The sequence below is a fragment of the Myxocyprinus asiaticus genome, chromosome 16 (genome assembly GCF_019703515.2).
Source record: "Myxocyprinus asiaticus isolate MX2 ecotype Aquarium Trade chromosome 16, UBuf_Myxa_2, whole genome shotgun sequence".
Lineage (NCBI taxonomy): Eukaryota > Metazoa > Chordata > Actinopteri > Cypriniformes > Catostomidae > Myxocyprinus > Myxocyprinus asiaticus.
In genome coordinates, this window is record NC_059359.1 from 12,778,055 (window position 1) to 12,801,413 (window position 23,359).

The 23,359-nt window shown below is 37.7% G+C and overlaps 1 protein-coding gene across 1 annotated transcript in view; it reads left to right on the plus strand.

Moving 5' to 3' along the window:
• The window catches only part of LOC127453745 (eukaryotic translation initiation factor 3 subunit E-A-like), a 51,222-nt gene that overhangs the window by 13,410 nt on the left and 14,453 nt on the right, over positions 1–23,359 (plus strand). The window contains exons 5-8 of the mRNA XM_051720399.1: positions 500–604; positions 9,740–9,865; positions 11,071–11,195; positions 20,425–20,551. Of these exons, the coding sequence (XP_051576359.1) occupies positions 500–604; positions 9,740–9,865; positions 11,071–11,195; positions 20,425–20,551 (483 nt within the window). The remainder of the gene's footprint in view (positions 1–499; positions 605–9,739; positions 9,866–11,070; positions 11,196–20,424; positions 20,552–23,359) is intronic.

The window sequence follows — 23,359 nt, forward strand, 5'->3', positions numbered from 1 at the left end:
CTCATTTTCATTGCCGTCAAAAATTTAATATGGCCCTACTCTAAGGTCCATATGGCAAAAATGGAAACCAGGCAACCAATAAAATGTCTTTTTTTTTTTTTTTTTTTATCGATTATTTAAAGGGGTGTTCACACTGACTGCAATTAAAATGCTGGAGGTCGCCAAGTCACTGTACTGTTGTTTATATTGTCCAGCTGTTTTAGGCTGATAGATCACGTGATCATCTGCACTCCCATTGATGGTGGCTGTGCATTTGCTTGCCTGCTTTGTTGCATCTCCAAAGGTCTCTGTAACAGTCAAATAGCCAACTCTCATTGAAAATGAATGACTTTCAGTCACTTTCTTGTTGCAAATCGCTATCAGCATGAACACCCGTTTATCACATGTCATCACTCAGATTAACATTAATAAGATAGTATGTATCATGTGTTAGATGTGTTATTATAAAGTTTGAACTCTAAAGTTTTTGTTCTCTTTTAACTTCTGCCTTTCCTTGCAGTTCCGCCAGGAGTACTTGGACACTCTGTACCGATACGCCAAGTTCCAGTACGAGTGTGGGAACTACTCTGGTGCAGCGGAGTACCTGTACTTCTTCAGAGTCCTGGTATGTCACTTACCACGCCCCTGTCTTTAACAGATGACAGAGTTGTGTTTTCTAGCATTTTCCTTTGGGACGTTCTCAGTAGGGCAATTTAGAAGAGCTTCTTTTCATCACGACACCCTTTCATTTTCTCCTTCGCAAATTGATGCCATTAAATGCATTCTTGTTTAAGAAGTCCTCATGTAATGGACAAACAGTTTTATTTTGATGGAGAGTTCCCCTGTGAGTGTTAATTAAGCCAGACGGTCTCCCTATTGAAAGTTTGAATTATTGTCTCTGCTTAATGTGGTTCTGCTGTTTTAGTACGAGACTCTGCCAAATCCCAAGAGTTATGAGCATTGCGCCTGCACTTAACATTGTGTTTTTCAATATGACGTCAGTGAAAAGTGGAGATCACTTGCTCACAGGTAGATTTTCTCAAATTAGGATCCAAAAAGTGTTATGGCTTTTATTATGAAATATTGGGTCATTCATCCATTTCTTTGCTTGTTTAAACAGTTGACTTTTTTTTTTTTTTTTTTTTTACTGCTTTTTGCACATTTGCACAGTCTTCAGTGCTGAGAAGAACTTTCTCAAGGACTAAGTTAGTTGTTCCTGGGCCAAGTGGTCAGTGGCAGACTTTATAAATTGTTTATGGATTTATGGGCAGAGCAGCTCCACTTTTATTGGTGAAGAATCTGTGGCCTAATCACACTTTGTTTTCCATGATTTCTTCAGTTATTGCAAGGGTTAGTCAACATGAAATCAAAATTGACCGTATTAACTTTCTTAATACATGTGCCTTGTCACATTATGTCTGATTTATCACTGTATATTATTCCAAAGAAAAAAAGTTTGTCTTTGTAGTTTGTAATCTTTCATCAAAATGTAACTTGCTTCGCCTCTGAAACATGACCTAGACCACACAGGCTATTGGTCAATGTTAGCCAAATAGCTAGTTAGGCATTGTTTTAGGCTACTGTTGTAATTCAGCCTTTCCAAAATCTTATATTTTAGAGAGAATTTAACGACGGTTATTTTTAAGGAATATAGGTTACGGCACTACAAGAAAGAAAAAAATGGAGAAAAAAAGCAATGTTGCACATTGCGGTATTGTGAATCTACATTTTACTTGCCATTCTCAGCTCTATAAATATTTAACTGACTAGATTGCTCGTGAGTGCAATCTCTATAAAATATATTAAAAAAAATCCTTATCTAGTAATCACAAATAGCTGGAAAATCATGGAAATTCATCAAAAGTTGTGGGAACCCTGATATTCAGTTTCACACTGAAAAACGTCACTTAACGGAAGTAAAATGGGTTGTAAATGCCATTCCATGTTGACTTTAAAACGTTAACCAACTTGCTCCATACAATCCCGAGACCCCAAAAACTGTCTGTTGAATGTAAGAGGAAAAGACTCTGTGCTCTCTCCTGACTGTCAAATCATTTTGTTGACTCTCTTACTGAGCCACAATCATACTAAAGAACAGAACACTAGAGTGCACACACAGACATCCACACAAAAGTTCTCTTCTTCTAAGTTTCCTGTTCTAGAATGACTCCATGTATCTTTTTTTTGTAATGTTGTTGTCTGTAGAAAGATCCAGTCTGTGATGCACCGAGGACCTTGGATTAGATAATTTTCACCAGTGGAATATTTTTGGAATCAGATAATACCAAAGTAGGTTTGTGGGGGAAGATAATTGCAGTTCACTGAGAGTACTGGCAGTATCCACGTTACACATGTGTACTTCTTATTTCCTCTATAAACAAAGGGCTCATTGCTGGGGCTCTGGTGTTTGTGGCTTCTCTCCCACTGCCTGTAGAAATGAGTGAAAGATGAACTTATGGGTGAAAGTGGCCGGACACACAGGGATCAGTGCAGTGTTGTTTGTAGGAGTGAGGGGATGATGTCTGGGAATGAACAAATTGACCCCCTTCCTTCTCTCTGGCCACACTGACTGGAGGTAGTCCAGTATCTTGAAGAGAGGTGCCCATTGTCAACGCTGCCTTGGGCCAAGAGTGTTGTGAGAGCCTCCATGCTTGGCTAAATTATCGGACTCCCCTGCAGGGGAGCATTTCCACGTAACCACATAGCCTGCCTTCTCACATGGAATGCACTTCAGACAGACCTGGATGTATGATTCCAGCCTACACTGTGTCATAAAAAAGGCAAACCTTTGCCAAGGAATGCTTTATCACCGTGGCAACGAGTCGCACCAAAAGCGAGGTCTACTAAATGACTAAATGAAGTGACCAAACTAGGGATTTTGTCTACTCGAGTAATCGGACTAAGTAATCGTCAAGTACTCGAGGGGCAATGACATATACATAACTGTATATATAATAACATGTCTGACAAACGTCTTTGGCTGCTGCATTGTGTCTTGTTCCAGTGTATCGTCAATTCCAGGGGTACTCAGTTAAATTTCCAAGAGGTCTGGTCTCTACATTTCCTTCCCAGCGAAGGTCCGGGTAATAATATGTAGCTTACATGGTGTCAGTAGTAATATGGCTAGAAAATTATGTATCTTTTTTTTATATATATATATATATATATATATATATATATATATATAGTTTTTATAACTTGCCACATTGGCAGCAGTAGTACTTAAAAAAAGAATAAAAAATCCTGATGAGGTCATTGGGGGCCCAGAGACAGCTGAAGTAGTGGGGTCTGAGAGATCTTTTCTACCAAAAGATTAAAATATTTCATAAAGTCTTCATCAGTCGATGGCACTTGGATGTGAATATTAAAAGATAAGATCAACAGTTTGTTTTGAAGCTGAATGACAGCAGTCCAGTTTTTGTGTTGGAATATTTTTAGTGACTGTCTGAACTGTCTATTTTCAAATCACAGTCGGCTTAACAGGAGACGCCATAACCATTGCATTTTTAATATGCGTGTTAAATTGAAGATGCTGCATTCTGTTCCATTTAGCTGTGCTCTGTCTAGCTGTTTGAAACACGTTGAGTCCACTGCCACATGCCTGGTGTGTGTGTCTCCCCAAGTGTTCGCTTATGTGGGGAAAGCCGTGATGCTCCGTATTGTTGTTGCTGTGATGATTCATGAAGCGTTCCATTCAACTCGGAGAGTCGAAATTTCCACCTTTCAACTGGGGACAGTGCAACGGAATGACAATTTATGTCGGACTTCTAACTTGGAAACTCGTGCGGAAATATTTACCTCACATTTCGTCGAGATGCATGTGTGTTACATCACGCAAACATGTCGGCGCCCAGAGCAGGGAGGTTTACAGTCAGTGACAAACATTCACTTTTATTAAATAATATCCATTAACGAGTCAAAGTTCTTACATTAAATGAAAATAAAACATGTTTAGCAAATGTTTTGCAGAGACAGGTGTTCAAAACACAGTTAATTACGCTCTCTTTTGATTATCGCAATGATAGCATTGCAGCGTCGTATATCAGTTTGGTTGCTATGAGACGTCTCTGACAATCAATGTACCCATCAAAATCATAACATAATCAATCTCAAAATTAAAAATAAGCTCCCTCTTTGACACGTTCGTGTTTAGTTGTCAAGAAATTGTCACTGAATTTCAAATTAAGTGAAAAGTCACATCATGCACGATCACCATCCATCATCGTTTTCATGATCGATCATTGCTGCCACGTCCGAGAACTCGTGCCCATCCCTAGACCAAACCCTTAATTTGTTGTGGAATGGTCTTTGTTTTAGCATTTTAGAGGTATAATGAGGACATTGTTTTTAAGATTTGTTGTTAACTTGAAGCTTGTGACATGTTTCCCATTTGAATATTATTTGCTCCACGCTTCATGCTGTTTGTTTGTTGTGTCTCCTGTGGTTTTCTTGGGAGCCGAGGGAAAGATCAGCCAATGAGCCTTGAATTGTACCCTTCAGTTCTTGCCACTCTTTTTTGCATATTCATAACAATGTAATATGCTGCAAGAACAAATGCCAGTGCTTCATGAAATGTAATCTTACACCCCTATCGTTCTATCATATTAAGTAATCTCTGGTTTGGTCATTGGTAAATGACATCTGCAATTGGATTGGCCTGGCCACTAAAGATACCATAGGGTTTTCTCCATGCTGATTTAAAATGTAAGGTTTTTTCTCATTTAATTTGCGCAAACAATAAAAGCTGGCAAACTATGATGGAGGCTACTCATCCTAAGAAAGCAGCGTCATTAACATTGCGAACACATCAAACATTTTGAGTAGATGAGACCCCCAATCACAGCAACAAATGTTGTTTACACCATTGCTGATCAGTCTAAATAAACCGATGTGACTATGTCATTTGTCATTTTTCTCTCTCTCTCTCTCTTCTAACTTAAGACTTCTCACACCACACTTAACCCTGCATTAACATATTTTAAAAGCCTGCTTTTAACCCTGGGTAAAGCAATGTCTCACACTTGTAATTTTGAAAGTGGGTTAGCACCGCTTTTTACCCAGGGTTATGAAACCCTGTTTCCTGCATTGTGGTGCCAAATGTAGACTGTATGAAATTATGCAGTATTAGACTGTTTCAGAAAATTGTTTAGCAAACACACAATCATGTAATGCCTCAGTGCTTACCTCATTTAATATTTATGTGCTTTGTATTGTCGCTGAATCTTTCCTCAACTTTCATGCGCTGTTTATGTTCACCGTTGGAGGGAAGGCAGTAAGTGTCAGAATAGTGATGGCAAAACACGATAACTGGTGTGATGAAGAGACATTATTCTGTATTTCAGTGACACATTTCAGAGGACAAAAGACATTTGCTTTTTGACATTTCCACAGAAGAGCAGCTCCACTGACAGGTTGTGTATTCACCGCCAGCTGTATTAGTCAAATCATTGTTATCAACACCGCAAATAAGAAGGTGCTTGGAAAAGCCATGTAAAAATTTAATCAAATTGAGTTTTCTGACTTTCCCATGTCTGTAAGCTTTGAAACCTTCTATATGTTAGTGTACTGTTAAAAGTTGATGAAATTAACTTTTAGCAGATATATACATTTATCTATTTTCTTCTGGGAAAATGGACCAAAAATATTGATGGCTCATTTTCCAATCTAATCTCTCTAGAATGAGAATGCCCCTTCCCTGTAATATCAAATTAGCCAGTAAAGCTGTCAAATTAAAATTAGAATATTCATTGAATTTAAGACAAAAATGCACATTTGAATACTAAAACGGCATTTTAATTTTGGATCTTTTTTATTACTGTGATGTAAACTGTAAATAGCCTTTTGGCTATTTGGAAAAAAATTATTTTGAATTGTCCAGTTTGTCCCACCCAAACTTCCTGTTTTAAAAGGAAGTACATCAACACAGAACGGAAAACTGCGCTCGTCAAATGATTTCATCTGGTCTTTAGTCAGTCAGACTTTCTCACTGTATACCTGCCCCATTTTTCACATTTTCTTCTCCATTCTAATACATATGCAGCCCTCTTCTATCATTCATGTCGGACCTCCCATCTCCTCAGGCGGCTCCTAACATGGGAGAGTTTGGGCTCCAGAACTCTTCTAACGTGGGAAACACAGCTATTTAACGGAGGAAGCCAGGCTTGCAAAATCCAGACCTGAGGTCCTGTTACAGTGAGGACCCGGTGTGAAAAGAGCAACTTATTCATATCATCTGTTAATGCAGGGATTGGATGTTGAGAATAAAGATTGAGTGTCCTGTCGGATCCCCAGCACAGTAAATTTATTGTTGCTGGTCAGTGAGTGAAAATGTGCCCATTTCGGGAGGCAGTGGAAAGTCAAGGTAACTCATGGAAAAACCCAGGTATTGAAACTATTCTTGCATGGCCACTGCTGAAAGCCAGTCAGTGTGCAGAAAGCAGCCATAATGACATGGAGCTTCGCCAAATGTAGCAAACAGGGACTTCCAGGAAAAAAAAAAAAAACACTTTTAGAAATGAAACGTTGACCTTTATATTGGCAACACGGATGGTTTCTTTCCCTGTTCTCCCTCCGAGCTGATCTCTCTCATGAGTTTTTTGAAAGTCATTTAGTTTAACTTGGGAATTCTTATCAAAGTGGTGTACTGTTGCAAGTGGATTGGTGGTTGGTTGCATCTGTATGGTATTTATTTTTAAGCTGTTCCATACAACTGCTTGAATTGCACTATGCAAAGATTACTGTGATAGATTTTTATTGCATCATAAATCTACCTTGGATTTTATTTTGTTTGTTTTCTTTCTTGCCAGCGAATAATTGGGAGATTGAAATTCTTCATAAACGTTTAGTTGTTTGTATGCCTAAGTGGAAAAATGCAATAATTTAAATGCGTAATGAACATTATTTTTTCAAAGTATTGAGTTGTTCTTGACTTATCAGCTGATCAAAATATTTTAGTTAAAAGAATTGAACTTATTTCAACTTGAAATAATTATAATGTAGACTTTTGCTTTATACACATATTATTAATGAAAGCTAAATGAATTGGAAACATATAAAGGTGAAAACTGTGCTGTAGTTGTTTTAAAGCTGTTGCGTATAACTGTCTGTCTTCCATTTTCCACATATTTCTGCGGCAGATATTTATCTTGCCATAAATCTACCTAGCATTTTGGATTTCGGTTGTCTTTCTTGCTGGTGAAATATTGGGTAAATGGAATCTTTTGTGGACATTGATTTTATACATTTTTATTTGTTTGTTTTGTTTGTTATACAAATATTACATCCCTTAACCTGTATATATCGTGATGTATAAATTTCAACCAAGAATTTCAAGAATATCGCAATGTAAATTTTTGTTATATCGCCCACCCATATTTACAATTGTACGCTCTCATTAAAGAAATAGAGGTGAGAGAGAGAAGATGTTGTGTTCCGATCCTGACTTCCTGGTTGTCTTCATCACTGCATCTGTCGTATGGCATTTTCAAAACCTTCTGCGCAATGGTCAGCCTTACCACTCCACTTTGCATGAGCCTTTAGCCATAGCCATACCCTTTTTCTTTTTTTCTTTTTTTGTTTGTTTAACATACTAAGATACTACAGCATTTTGCTAATCTGCAACAGATTATTATTTGTTTTCGTCTTTTTTTTTTTTGTCATAATATAAAACAGCACTTTACGTTCCTTTTGAAGCTGATTATCTCTACTGTGATGGACCATGTTATATTGTGTTCATATTTCAGTACAAGAAGCTGGGCAAGTACCTTTCTGGGGCTTCATAACCTAATTCCGCAGGATGTTTTCCTTTTGCGCTAAATGGTCAGCAGATCATCGCAATTACTAGTTAATCAAGTTATCTAAACATTATTTCCAAGGATCTGCTTCTGCTTAAAAAGACTTTGTTATTGGCTTCTGCTGTCAATAGTGATGAAACCAAACGAAAACATCTAGAGTGCTTCCAAGAACATATTGATGTCCACAATTTTTGTTATTTGTCCTGCAAAGATCTTCTCAGCATAGCAGATACTCTGCAAAGCTGTTCTCACTTACCCTAAAATCACATGACCGTCCTCGACCAATTTTCATGTTTAGTTAGTGACTTGGGTGTGATTGGTTGGTCTTTTACCTAATGTCTGGACCTCATTGTCCCACTTCTCAATGTACAGACACTTTGATTAGCGTCACACCACTCCAGTCCTGTCCACATCTCAGAGCTGATCAAAGCCTGCAGACATGTGTTAGGACCAGTAACAGGGGCCGCAGCGGTAGCAGCACACATCATTAAAGACCCTCACCGAAGGCAAAGGCAATGCATGGAGGTCACAGCGAGTTCATGTGAGCTTTGCAAAGCTTTCCTTTTTCACTAACGCTTGATGACTCTTCTCCACCTCAGATATCAGAAAAAGTCACTTGTATAGTAATGTAAGACTTCATATTGTGCTTCCGAAGTTTGAAAAGTTGTTGTGCGTGTGACCCGGTTTCAGTGATTTTAAACCCATTTCATCTCTTGGCGTGACCCTTCTTTCCCCTGAGATAGCACTTGACCCCTGGCTTATGTAACTATTTCCCAGTAATATCAGAGACAAGTTGGCCTTTAACCTTTGACCCTTGTCTGAGGACCTCTTTGACCTAACCTTCTGAAAAAAAAAAAAAACGTAATTAAAAGTGAGCTATTATAAAACTGATTTATATTATAGAAATTTGACACGAATAATTCTAAATTGTTAGAGCTTGGCGATATATTGAGTATTTCCGATATTTGTTGACTATAAAATTAACCAACACTGTGAATATTGCAATAATTTTAATGTATTTTTTAATGGGCCATTAGACTAGTTTTCGCACATTCGTTCCTTGTCACAACCTGTGAGTATGTAGTCCTGAGAGAGAGATGTTTTATAGCATCTCTGATTTAAACTTCAGTTGCAAAAATGAATATAGAGTTGGAAAGTTCCTTTCCTTTCTGCAAATTACTTCTTTCAAACTGTCAGTTTTAATGAATCGGCTCAAAACATTGATTCAGCAGTTACTTTGTGTCACCACTCAGATTCTTCATGGAAGTGCCCGCTTGGCATTTTACATGCTTTAAAATGTTTTAGTAAAAATACTGTATAAATGCAGGTAAGCAAATACATCTCAAAATATCTAATGAATGTTGTCAAAAGGTTAAAAAATATACAGCTATTTTAGCTAGATGAATTTTATAGCCTAGTACTTTTAGAAAATATTTTATACTTGGCACTACAAATCAAAGAGCCGCAACCTATTTATTTATTTTTTGTTATTATGTGGACACACGTCTAAGAGGTGCTTACTAATATGCCAAAGGTTTGTGGAGAACTGTTCGTGTGTGGCACAGCGGTGGCTTTATCATAAAGTACATTAAACTAGGTTTTATAAAAAGCTAAACAGTCTTTCAGGATCCATTTCTTTCTCCCTTCCAAGCTCCCATCCTGAAGATGACATAGTTTAATCCGTTTATCCACTGTAAATAAATAAAGTTACTCCGGCAAGCAGAGTTGCCACTGTTGCCAAGAAAGCTGAAGCTTGTGTGTATTCATCAGTGGGAAAGGACACGTTTCAAACAGTTTTCAGAAAATAGTAAGGTACAGAGATCTGTGGTCTCAGTGTCAGAGTGCCCCCCACCAAAAGAATGTTGTGAATAATGTAGGTTTTAAATGCTTTGTGAATTGACTAGATTGTCTACTGATGTTTACACTTGTTCAATTAATTTTCCTATATTTGTTTCTGTTTTATGCAGGTTCCAGCCACGGACAGAAATGCGTTGAACTCTCTGTGGGGCAAACTGGCCTCCGAGATCCTGATGCAGAACTGGGAAGCTGCCATGGAGGACCTCACCCGCCTGAGAGAGACTATCGATAACAATGTAAATCCTGCCACTCAGAATTCAATACCGCACTTGGATTCCCTTACATAGGCCATAATATTGACCGCCTTGTGTTTCAGCATCAGCACCGCTGCCTATGCCGTCCCCCTCCATCTCCCTTCTCTCTTCTCACCACAACTCACAAGTCAAGCAAAACCTTAATTGCACTGTTATGTCGGTGCAGCATGATTTTTAATTGGAGGAATTGAGCTGGGAAAGGCTGAGGGTTTGGCTAGTGGAAAGTATGAGTAAATAAAAAATAAAAATCTTGGACATCGATTATAATTTTCTATTTTGAACTTTGATTCGAACAGAGCCTGGAAGGCAACAGAAGCCAAGTCTTGGTTTCTAAGAGTCAGAAGTTCATCAAGGAATTAGTTACATTTGCGAGTCACCTTTTAAATTAAATTTTAAAACTTTGTTTTAAAAACAGCTTTCTGAATACTCCTCCTGTCTGCCATTTGTCAAACAAAAAGATAGCCCCACCCCCAGCTCCCGCCATTGGCCAAGTAATGTTGTTGGAGCGAGTCTAAGCAGGTAGCTCAAAACAAACAGAGCAATTTTCGAGCAAAAGAGCAATAGGAGAAAGTAGGAAAGTTACATAGCTTTAAAGACCTTATGAAATAGCTTGACAAGTGCAGTTTAATTTCCTGTGTTGACATATTTCCTATTAAAACAGGAAGTTTTGGTGGGAATCAAGGGGTTCATCCTTTTTTTAATTTTTTTTATTTATGTCATAGCCATTAACCATGATTTGATACTTGCTAGTTGGTTGCAGGTAGTAATAGTGTAATAACTGAGCATTTGATTTGACAAAAATCTGTAGTGCAAGATTCGTCATCAGTGATGAAACATGAATGAAAACTTGGAGATCCTCGGACTTGGAAAAAATGTGTTTATATAGCGACACTCGTAATGGCAAAATTAATGCCATGAAAATGCTTTCATTTGTTTCCTTGTTTCCAACTTGTAATTAAACGTTCGACGTAGATGTGAACTGTTTTAATAAGTCTAACTCAAGAGAAAATTCCGACATGACATGAACACACCATTAAATGCATATATCTGCTAAAAAGTTACTTTTGTAAACTGTCAGGAGATCAGAGTGTAGCATATTGATGCCTTCAAAACCAATAGACATGGACTAAATGCCATTTAATGGGATCTTTAATTCCTTTTTTCCCTCATCTTTTCATTCTCTGCAGACGGTGAGTTCTCCTCTCCAGTCTCTCCAGCAAAGGACTTGGCTGATCCACTGGTCTCTCTTCGTGTTCTTCAATCACCCCAAAGGCAGAGACAACATCATTGAGCTTTTCCTCTACCAGCCACAGTAAGCACCTTCTGCAGCTGTGCGTTTTCCATCTGGGGTTTGGTTTTGCTTTGGTTTGACTCTAATAAAAATGGATGAGGTAGTACAAGAGCACAGGTCCAGGTTGGAAAGCCCACCACAGTCCGCAAGCAAAACTGCTGATGCTGTGCTCACCAGCCAACGCTCGCAGACCCACGACCCCGGCGGTCAGTGTGAAAATGAGCCTGGCAGATCTGGTGAATGCTGACAATGGCAAATAGGCCGCTTAACTCTTGAGTTCAGTGTTTTAAGCTTCTTAAAGCAATTTTGTTGAGCTAGGACAAGCTTGTTAATCTTTATTTAATCCTGTTAAGTGTATGAATAGACAAGAAAAAACTGTTCCATATATAAAAATATTGGTGACCCCAGGCTCGTCTGCAGCACACATCCCAATCAACTTGGAGTCTCCCATTAGAAAAAAACAACTCTTGTTGGTGCCATTCTGGTACAAATGTTGCCGGCTCTATGCTTTGGTGTTATGGGAGGTTGCCAGTGGGCCTACATAGTTGTTAAGGTGGTCTGTGTGATTTTTAGTGCTTTGCTAAGTAGTTGGCTTACTTGCCCAAGTCAAAATAGCCCACCCCAAGTCCCTATGGGATTTTCACGGCCAATTGATCATGCACAAGAATTGTTTGTCGGATTACTTGGAATAGTAATAGTTTGTTTTGTGAAAACTGAAAAGTTTAACTACTTGTTTTACTATATTTTACTTGCATTAAAAAAAGTGAATCTGCTTTACAATAATGGAGATTTGGTTTACATGGTTTCTCTAATTGGGATAAAAAGCCATATTGGAGAAAATGCTGAAGTATCAAGATATATATTGAACTCGGTTGAAAGGGGGAAATATACTAACGATAAAGTGTTTTTTTTTATTTTATTTTATTTTTTTTACTATAACACCCATTCCTAGTGGGTATACATTCTGAGGTGGTCATTGCAAACTGGGAGACAAAGTTACACTTAGCTCTGTCATCCTGCTCTTGACCGCTACTTTCTGTTTCCACAGCCAGTGACCTCGGGCTGTGAGCCTTGCTTAAATGTTTGACCTGCTGATTGAGCCCACAGCGTAGTCTACAACTGGGCTCTATCTGCTTATTGCAGCCCTTATACAAGACTTTGAGACACTCTGCTGGCTTAAAATCTGCCCTTTTGGACCTTGGTTTTCATTATACAAGTACATTCATTATACACCATTAAAACCCCTCCAAAAAGGTACTTTTAATTTGTGGTTGGACTCGTCAGAGCAGAGGTCTTTCAATGCTGGCCACCGTATTTTTCGTATTTTTGTTTTTATTGTGCTTTTATTTGGAGAACTGTGGCCACTAAGAGCAATCAGACCCCATAAATCTGAATCTGAGTGTAATTACAGCATTAGATACACTGCGTTTTATGTACCACAACAGTATTGCGTTCTTGGAGGCTAAGTACATTGTCATGTTTTAGTTGGACAGCTGCATAGTAGACTGCTTTGACCCTGTGAAAAGACCTTTTGTTTTCTGTTCTACTTTTTTTGTATTCTTTTTCGTTTGTGTAAATTTTGTTGACAATTAAGCTGACATCAGCCTGTATTGTTTCATTTCATAGTTAGTTGGATGGTGTTCAGGAGAGGGTATGATCTGGTGCTCTCAGCCTGAAGGTCGTTCATGATGTAGTCATGCTGTCGAGCAGACGGCCAAAACACAAACAGAAACCCAAATTTTTTAGCGCAGGAAAAATGATACCAAAGATAGGCTATCATACAATATGCTCCCAACCAAGGGCAGTTTGAGAAGGAATATTGTCACAAGATGACCTATGATGTAGGTGCTAACAGGAAAGCTAAACCCGTCGAAACACTATCCCAGCCAGCGCAGAGTGGATTCAGAGTTTCACTTGATTTACCTCTAATTCCTCCCCCAGATGCATCATGAAATTGGAACTGCACCACCATTCCCTCCTTGGCTTGCTTCGATTCTACCTTTCGCTCTCCCTCCTCTCACAAGACCCCACAAATCTACAGCTCTCAATAGAGCAAGCAAGTGTTAATCTGGTTCACAAAATTACAGATAAAAATATTAATTGACAAAGATGAGACAAAAAATATACATAATGATGATAAATAAACTTCTAAATAGTAGCTTGTACTTTTTATAAGCTTATACTTTTTTGAAATTGTACACTCTATATGCTGTTTCACGGGCTTAGGTTTTCACAAGTTTCAAAATTTTTATGGTGACGGTTTATGCATGGTTTTTTTTTTTTTTTTTTTCTTTTTTAACGTGACATGTAGGAGCGTGTAAACAAATATCTGTGCTTCTGTGTTGTTACGGAAAACTGATGTGGATACACAACTCTTTACGATGAGAGTAATTAACTAGCATAATATGTGACCAAATTTCACACTAGGTGACTAAAAAATTTGCCACTTTCTGTTCTTTACAGTTGTTGATTGAAAGTAAAAAAAAAAACATACATTTAAATCACACAGGGGCCTGGGTAGCTCAGCAAGCAAAGGCACTGACTGCCACCCCTGGAGTCGTGAGTTCGTATCCAGGGTGTGCTGAGTGACTCCAGCCAGGCTCCCATAGCAATTGGACCGGTTGCTTGGGTGGGTAGTCACATGGGTTACCTTCCTCATGGTGGCTATAAGGTGGCTCTCGCTCTCGATGGGGCACGTGGTGAGTTTTGCGTGGATGCCGCGGTGAATAGCGTGACCCTCCACATGCCCTAAGTCTCCACAGTAACATGCTCAGCAAGCCACGTGATAAGATGTGCAGGCTGACTACCGATACCCAATATTTAAAAAAAAAAAAAAAAAAGTAATTTTTAATGGAACTGTTAGCTAATTAATTAAAAGCTTCTCATTAGAAAAATGTGTATCATTTAAAAGCTTGGAGTTTGAACTTAATTTCATTTAAGGTTTGGCAGATGTAACATGAACCACAAATTTGCCTATATTACAGATGAATGCTGATTTGAATGAGAAATAAATGAAAATACACTTGCATAAATTGAATGGTGCCCATTTATATGAGTGTTTACAGTAATCCTGATGACTCTCTAACAGGGAGAGAATAATGAACTTCTAATAGGTGTAATAATGCATTAAATATGTAAAAAACATTAAACAACAAAACACACAATACAAACCCTAATTTCTGTGTAATATTTATAATAACAGCCAGACTGCGAGTACAGTGGTGTTTTGTGTGTGTTATGGATGTGTGCTTATGTGCGTCTCATTCTCATTACAGCGCTCATCTGTAACAGTTCCACTGTATAACTTATGAAATGTGAACACAACAATCATAATAGGAATAGGTAAGATCATACAGATCGAATAGATAGTCATAACGTTAGAAAAGTCTCAACTCGTAAAATATAAGCACATTCCTTTAACTCACAAACTGGTGTTTTTAGCCATCTCGAGTCACTCTGTGAAATTTATTTCAAGATCTATGAACCGTGTTAGGTTGTGTTTGGACTTGTTTTAATCGCAGTGCTTTTCTGTAAGAAACGATGTGCAATTTCCCACATTCTGTATACAGTGCATCCGGAAAGTATTCACAACGCTTCACTTTTTCCACATTTTGTTATGTTACAGCCTTATTCCAAAATGGATTAAATTCATTATTTCCCTCAAAATTCTACAAACAATACCCCATAATGACAACGTGAAAGAAGTTTGTTTGAAATCTTTGCAAATTTATTAAAAATAAAAAATGAAAAAAATCACATGTACGTAAGTATTCACAGCCTTTGCCATGACACTCAAAATTGAGCTCAGGTGCATCCTGTTTCCACTGATCATCCTTGAAATGTTTCTACAACTTGATTGGAGTCCACCTGTGGTAAATTCAGTTGATTGGACATGATTTGGAAAGGGACACACCTGTCTATATAAGTTCCCACAGTTAACAGTGCATGTCAGAGCACAAACCAAGCCATGAAGTCCAAGGAATTGTCTGTAGACCTCCGAGACAGGATTGTATCGAAGCACAGATCTGGGGAAGGGTACAGAAAATTTTTTGCAGCATTGAAGGTCCCAATGAGCAAAGTGGCCTCCATCATCCGTAAATGGAAGAAGTTTGGAACCACCAGGACTCTTCTTAGAGCTGGCCACCTGGCTAAACTGAGCGATCGGGGGAGAAGGGCCTTAGTCAGGGAGGTGACCAAGAACCCGATGGTCAATCTGACAGAGCTCCAGCATTTCTCTGTGGAGAGAGGAGAACCTTCTGGAAGAACAACCATCTCTGCAGCACTCCACCAATCAGGCCTGTATGGTAGAGTGGCCAGACAGAAGCCACTCCTCAGTAAAAGGCACATGACAGCCCGCCTGGAGTTTGCCAAAAGGCACCTGAAGGACTCTCAGACCATGAGAAACAAAGATTGAACTCTTTGGCCTGAATGGCAAGCGTCATGTCTGGAGGAAACCAGGCACCGCTCATCACCTGGCCAATACCATCCCTACAGTGAAGCATGGTGGTGGCAGCATCATGCTGTGGGCAATGTTTTTCAGTGGCAGGAACTGGGAGACTAGTCGGGATCAAGGGAAAGATGAATGCAGCAATGTACGGAGACATCCTTGATGAAAACCTGCTCCAGAGCGCTCTGGACCTCAGACTGGGGCGAAGGTTCATCTTCCAACAGGACAACGACCCTAAGCACACAGCCAAGATAACAAAGGAGTGGCTCCGGGACAACTCTGTGAATGTCCTTGAGTGGCCCAGCCAGAGCCCAGACTTGAACCCGATTGAACATCTCTGGAGAGATCTGAAAATGGCTGTGCACCGACGCTCCCCATCCAACCTGATGGAGCTTGAGAGGTCCTGCAGAAAGAATGGGAGAAACTGCCCAAAAATAGGTGTGCCAAGCTTGTAGCATCATACTCAAAAAGACTTGAGGCTGTAATTGGTGCCAAAGGTGCTTCAACAAAGTATTGAGCTAAGGCAGTGAATACTTATGTACATGTGATATTTTCGTTTTTTATTTGTAATAAATTTGCAAAGATTTCAAACAAACTTCTTTCACGTTGTCATTATGGGGTATTGTTTGTAGAATTTTGAGGAAAATAATGAATTTAATCCATTTTGGAATAAGGCTGTAACATAACAAAATGTGGAAAAAGTGAAGCGCTGTGAATACTTTCCAGATGCACTGTATGTTTCATTAAGTAATAAGTGAAAATGACCACCCCCAAGTAACATACATACATGTTTTTGTCGCGTTTTTGTTTATTGCCTCATGAAACTTAAACCGAATATGGGACATGGCATGTCGTTACTTACAGTAGATGATCCCGAATTAAAACCAGACCCAAAACAATGTAACAAGGTGCAGAGATGTTGAAATAATCCAAACAGAGCGACATCAGCTTGGCTCTCACCTGCTCTCACTCACACAGACACGCTGGGGATTCGCACATTTTATGGAGTTTTGTGTTCATTGCCACAGTCGCCTTCGGCTTGCTCACTGGGGTTCTAAATACAATTATTATTTAATTACTTATTTTTAAACACAATTCACAATCGTATTTTATCAAACTACACAATGATGACTCTTAAGACATTATAGATATTTCGGTTTCATTTTCTGTTAATGCATGATTTTCTGTAAAGTTGCTTTGAAACGATGAGTGTTGTGAAAGGCGCTATACAAATAAAAATTACTTGATTTTCCCGGTTATTGGCCAGTAATATATCTAACAGATATATCTTGCATCCCTACTTGTATCATTATATATGCAACTTCATGACATCATATTAATTGATAAAATGTGGGATTTTTAGGCCTATACATAAAAATAAAAATAAATATATTTATGTAATTAATGTAATTATAATCATGATGACAAAACAAATTATAAAAGATGTATCCAGCCAAGAGATGTAACATGCTATAAATAAATAGCATGATACTTTTCTTGGCTGGATACATCTTTCATTTGTGTCCATTTATGCAATGTTGGAATTACTGTAATTACGAGTTTTTGACTAGTAAATACCATTCACGACACTCGTAATACAAGTTGAAAACTATGAATTATAAGAAAGCTTTAAGTTTTCTGGTATGAAGTCCTTAAAAATGAAAAATTGGTGCTGGAAAAAGGACTTTAAAGTCCTGGATTTTAATTCAATGAAGCCTACTGTATGTTTGTATATGTTTATTATAGTTTAACAAAGTTTTTAATTTTGTCAACTAAAACATTATTTTAACGACTAAAATTATGTTCCGTTTTTGTCTTAAGTTGACTAAGTTGCATTTTTTTTATGTGTTTATATTGGTTAAAATTTGGTCTGTTACAGTTTGACACATTTTTGTCATTTCGCACATTATCATCAACTGTGATTTCTGTCAAAATGTATATGCTGTTTTAGTCAGAATAAAATTGACTAAAATGAATGGATGACATGATGAAATATTGACTAAATTTAAAGGACATTTTCGGACATTTTTGTTATTTTGCACATTATCGTCAACATGTAGATCTTTTTTTTTGTTTGTTTTATTCAGAATAAAATGGACAAAGATGAATAGAAATGGCATGAAGATATTAACTAAATTTAAAGGCCATTTTTGTCATTTTGCATATTATCATCAACATATGCTGTTTTAGTCTGAATAAAATGAATTCGATATGACATGATGAAATATTGACTACATTTTAATTGCATTATTGTCAATAAAAAAAAAAAAATTATGATTTAAATATAAAAAATTTAAAAAAAATTTAAGGGACAGTTCAAGCAAAAATTAAGATTCCCTCACTGACATGTTGTTCCAAACCTTTATGACTTAGGCTACTTTATTTCTTGGAACACAAAAGATGTTAGGCAGAATGTTAGCCTCTGTCACCACTCACTATCATTGGATCTTTTTCCATACAATGTGAGTAGTGACTAAGGTTAGAATTCTGCCTAACACATTTTTTGTGTTCCAGATAATTACAGGTTTGGAACCATAAAGGTTTAGGACAACATGAGGGTGAGTAAATTATGACAATTGTTATTTTTGGCTGATTTATCCCTTTAACACCGCAGATAGTGATTTCTCCCTGCGGAGAATGTTACACACTCGATTTGAACTTCTGCTTCCGTTTTTGCGCTCTTCCTCGTGAAATTATTTTGTTGCCGATTAAGTCATACCATAGCTTCAGACGAAGCTGTCAGGCTTGGTTAGATAATGCTTTCTTTTTTTCCTGTGCACAGCCCAGATATGGCATCATGACTCATGTGAGAGGTCTGGCTATCGGAGCCTCACTGGGAGAGCGAGTAGGTGTAAGTTAATCAGGAACACAGCATGAAGTGTTGTGGTTTGCCATGAAGGCAGACTACTACAAAGGGATGAGAGGCCAAAGGCTGCGCCAACTGGGATCACACACCGCCGAAGCCTGCTGCCATTTTTAGCTGCGACATCACAAGTGCCATAGGCCCCCTTGTCCCTTTAATTGTTTTGGCAAATTAAACCATCCGGCAGCCCTTCCCCTTCCTTCAAATGACATGTGTTTCTCCTTGCTGATCCGTAAGAGAGCTTTAGGGCCTGGCCAAGGCAGAGCAGCTCTACTTCCCCCTCAAAATTAAATTTGGTCCTCGAATGGGGAACGTGGAGGAGGAGGGGGTCAAAGATGTTTGTACAGATACTGCAGGCATGGAGGCTATCCTCCAAATTGACTCTGTTAAGTGCACCTTAACAGGAGCTCTCAGTCCTATGTTGTATTTTTTATTTTTTTTCCATACAAGAGAAAGCTCTTGCATGTCCCTACTCGGTAGAGAGGGAACTTTGTCTTGCATTGTAATAGTAGTGCTATGTAGCTTTCATTCTCGGGCTGAGCACACAGCTAGTTGACCTGTGGCTGAAAAACAAGTCCCTGGTGGATAGTGTTTCACCACTCTGCAGGCCTGGAACTGGTGATCCGCATCTACAGAGGGGGTTTTCCTTCCCTTCTTTCTGCAGAGGGACCAAACAGAGCTGCTTTCAACAAAGTCTGATTCTCATTCTTATGTTGAAAGTGAATATGCCAGATCTCTGTATTAGAAAGGTGAAATTGATTGCTTACCATCTCTATAAAACAGTGTTTCTCAATCCATTCTTGGAGGACCACCAATCCAGCACATTTTGAATGTCTTCTGTCTCTACACACCTGATTCTACTGATTAGCTTATTAGTAGAGGCTCCATGATCTAAATTGTGTGTGTCAAATAAATGAGACCAGAAGGTCCTCCAAGAATGCATTGAGAAACACTGCTTGAGAATATTCATGCTGTTAATTATGAAAAACTGCATTGTTTGGAAAGTAGCTGTCTGTTAGAGCCATGGCATGCAGTACTAATATTATTGTTCATACTTGGTGTTAGGGTTTGGTCTAAATGTGTTTGTTAGTCTTCATAAGTGATCAGACATGTGATTTTTGCCTGTCGAATAATAAGACGATAGGGCTTGGCAATGTATATAGAATATTCATATAATCGCAATGATTTTATTGGCCTTCTTATTTGGCCACTATGTTTATTAAAGAGAGTCATTAGACTAATTTCACAGTCCTTCAGGGTTTGCACAATTAATAAAAATAACATCAAAATTGCTAAATGGTCATATGTGATTATTAAACCATAAAAGGCTGCGATTAAAGTCACAAATTAACATCTGTGTGCGCTTCAGAGTAAACGGACGATGCGCTGTCCCGTGTGCTTGCACAGTGCTCATGATATGCTGTTTTAAGTGGTCTCAGAGCAGTCCGATTGCATTTAGAAAGTACAGTGCTGCAGGTTCACACATTAGCACAATTCCAAACATTTGTAACAGCTACAAGTTATCAAAATCTCAAAACACAACACAGTTTCACAGAAGAAGAGATTACAGCATTACACCAGATTTGAAATGAGGAACATTGTAAACTATCAAATACACAATGCTCTTGCAGTTTTCCTCTAAAATAAAGGCTCCAGACCACTTAGAACACCCTAGTATTATGGTGGTGAGGTTTGCACAAGAAAAGACAACTCACATTTTATTCAGATAATGTACATGTCCTCTCTACACCTTCACAATCAAAGTGTCTATGATGAAAGTAGTGAAAATCATGCCAAATCTTAACAAGTTACATCCATGGATCTCTTCTTCAATCATTTGAACAAACATACAGTCATTTGACTCTTTATTTATTTATTTTTTCTGCAAGCAGAGATGACAGCTATCCCTCAAGCATGTGATCATTGTTATTGTTTTTCAGGTACCTCAATGCCATTCAGACCATGTGCCCGCACATACTGCGCTACCTGACCACAGCCGTCATCACCAACAAGGACGTACGCAAGCGTAGGCAGGTGCTAAAGGATCTGGTGAAAGTCATCCAGCAGGTATTAAACAGGACTTTGGTCCTTCATTTATGTCCTATATCATCAGCTTGCATATGCACTACATGTTGAGAGAGTTTAAGTTGTGATGTAAAAGTCAATATTAGTAGCAAATCTATAAAATATAAATTTATTATGTGAATCCTTTTTTTTTTATTATTATTATTTATTAATAGTTCATCTAGAAATGAGAAGTCCCTCATAATTTACTCACCCTCATGTTGTTTCAAACCTTTGGAAAGTCAAAGTATATGGACACTGTGGAGCTCAAAATAATAAAAATAAATAAAAAAAAGTGGTCCGTATGGTTTGTGCACTGTATTCCAAGTCGTACAGTAGTTTTATAATAATTTTTGGAGCTCAACAGCATCTGTCATCATTTATTCGTTGTATGCAAAAGCTAAATTGTTTGCACATAAGATGCATAGCAGAATGTCATTACTCAGGTTTGTATGAGTTTAATTATGAAATGGTTAATATTGCAATTTGAACTGCGATATGATTATTAACATTAAAAAAATATATAGTGTTTGTTTTTGACCAAAATTAAGTCATGGACAAACATTATTTTTTGGAACCCAGTAGTAAGTTATTATTAAGTTAAGATATTATTATGGAAATATGTTTTTGTATAATATTAAAAACATTATTATTTTTATAAAACAGTACCATATGTGGGTAGCAATGTGGGCTTTAATTTTGGCGGTACACTGAAGGAAGACATGAAGAGAAATGCTCTCATTCACTCCTCTGTTCACATAAACTCAGTGTTATGAGATTACTTTAGATTTGTATAGTAATTTGGAATTACACAAATGTGCAATTAGTGAACCTAGAGCGCTGTAAATTTAACGCTCTTAAAATCGCTTAAATAATAAATACATAAATAATGTGGCTCTTTGACGCTCCGTGCTGAAAAAATTTATAAAATTAATCAATAACTGCTCGCTTGACCAACACACAACTGGTACAGTTTTAAAGCTTAAAATCTTTACTAAGCATTTAGGCAAAATAACCAACTCTTAACAGTTGCTTTTTTAATCTGCTGGCAAATTAGAAGTGTTCTGTTTTCATAACTTATGAAATATGATTATTTACTGTACACCATACAATCAAAACATCATACTGATTGGAAAGTTCTGGATTAGAATACGACAAGTACCGTTTCACTCACACACCTGACATATAGAGTAAAAGACCTGCTAAAAGTTTATTAGATGTAAACAAATGTGTTTTTTGTCACATTTTCACTTGTTCATATAAAACAGAATATTAAAACAGCAGATGCTCCCAAAAAAAAAAAAAATGAAACTGGTCCATCACTGTCTGATCAGTGGATATAGATGCATAGATAAAATAATCTTGGAAAAATGAGACTCTACCACAGATAATTTCTTGTCATGCTGGGGGTGGTCTCTGGTAACACAGCGGACCAAACACAGCTGTTGTTTTATTTGAAGAGGTGCACGTCAGGATACGCTGTAGCTACGCGAAGCCTACGCCATAGGTTAGATGCAGAAGTATAAATCAGCCTTAACACTATAGAGAAATGAGCTGCATATATAAAGTAAGTGCAACCAGCAGCACGTGCAGACTGTTTATTAATTAAATTAAGTCGTAGCCTTTGTGGTTTGATAAACGCATTACATCATATCACGATATTTAGATTTGATTAGATTTCGCACAACTTCCTCCTTTCATGGATACTCAAGCATCTAAGGTATTTAGATTCAGGGAAGACCCAGAGACCACCACGTATCTGAATGGGATTCATCCCATCCGGGCCTCTTCTAAAGGGTCTGTACCAAGTCTTTCAGCTCAGGGCTGTTTATAGACATGGGACATTAGGCAGAGGTCATGCTCATTATTGTCTGTTTTGACTGAAAATAGCCCTTCTTGGACTTGATAGTTACATACTGTAAAAATAACACCCAGGTTATTAAAGGGATAGTTCACCCTAAAAAAATGTTTTAATTCTGTGATCATCTACTTGAACTCATGTTGCATAAAAGTAGTCAGTATGACTCATGCGCTATATTCCACGTCTTCAAGCAACTTTGTGAAAGCTTTTTGTGAGGAACAGACCAAAAATCAAGTTGTTTTTCACTGAACAGCTTGCCTTCTGTCATTAGCTTTCAAATCTCGTGTACGTAAAGGACAGTGTTACTCTTCTCATTAAAAAACATTCTCATTAAATCGTCCTATTTTTGCATGTGATTCTGAATGTATGCTTCTGTAGAATAATTAACTGTAAGCTTGTCCCAATTATGCAAATAAATGTAACTGTTTGATGACAAGTTTTTGTAATTGCAAGATGAGAGATCACTCATTTTGTACTTAATCCTCAGAGACACAAGCATTTATATTGATGAGATCTATCTATCTATCTATCGATCATATATATATATATATATATATATATATATAAATTCTCGTGTTTTTAGGAAGTTAAAAATGATTGTTTTTATGCTTATTTTGATTTGGGGAGATTTTTTTGTGTGTGTGACTTTGGCAAGCTGTGATGGTTAATATGGAATTTTTTTGTGATACAGTATAGAGTGTCAGCTTTATTTAACCAATATTGAATGAAAAATAGATAATTAATTGCTTAAAACAAATGTTGGAATTCTGCTATGCCTCGAGGGAAAAACAACTAATCACTTCTGCTTGTAATGTGAAATGTATTTGTCAATAAAACACTGTCATCGAATACATTTACGAGATCAACTTTTTTGCCATTTTCACTTATTATCTCACTCTGTGCGTCCCACTTTGTGAACCGGTGTAGCTGCTGTAGTTGATTGCAGAAGT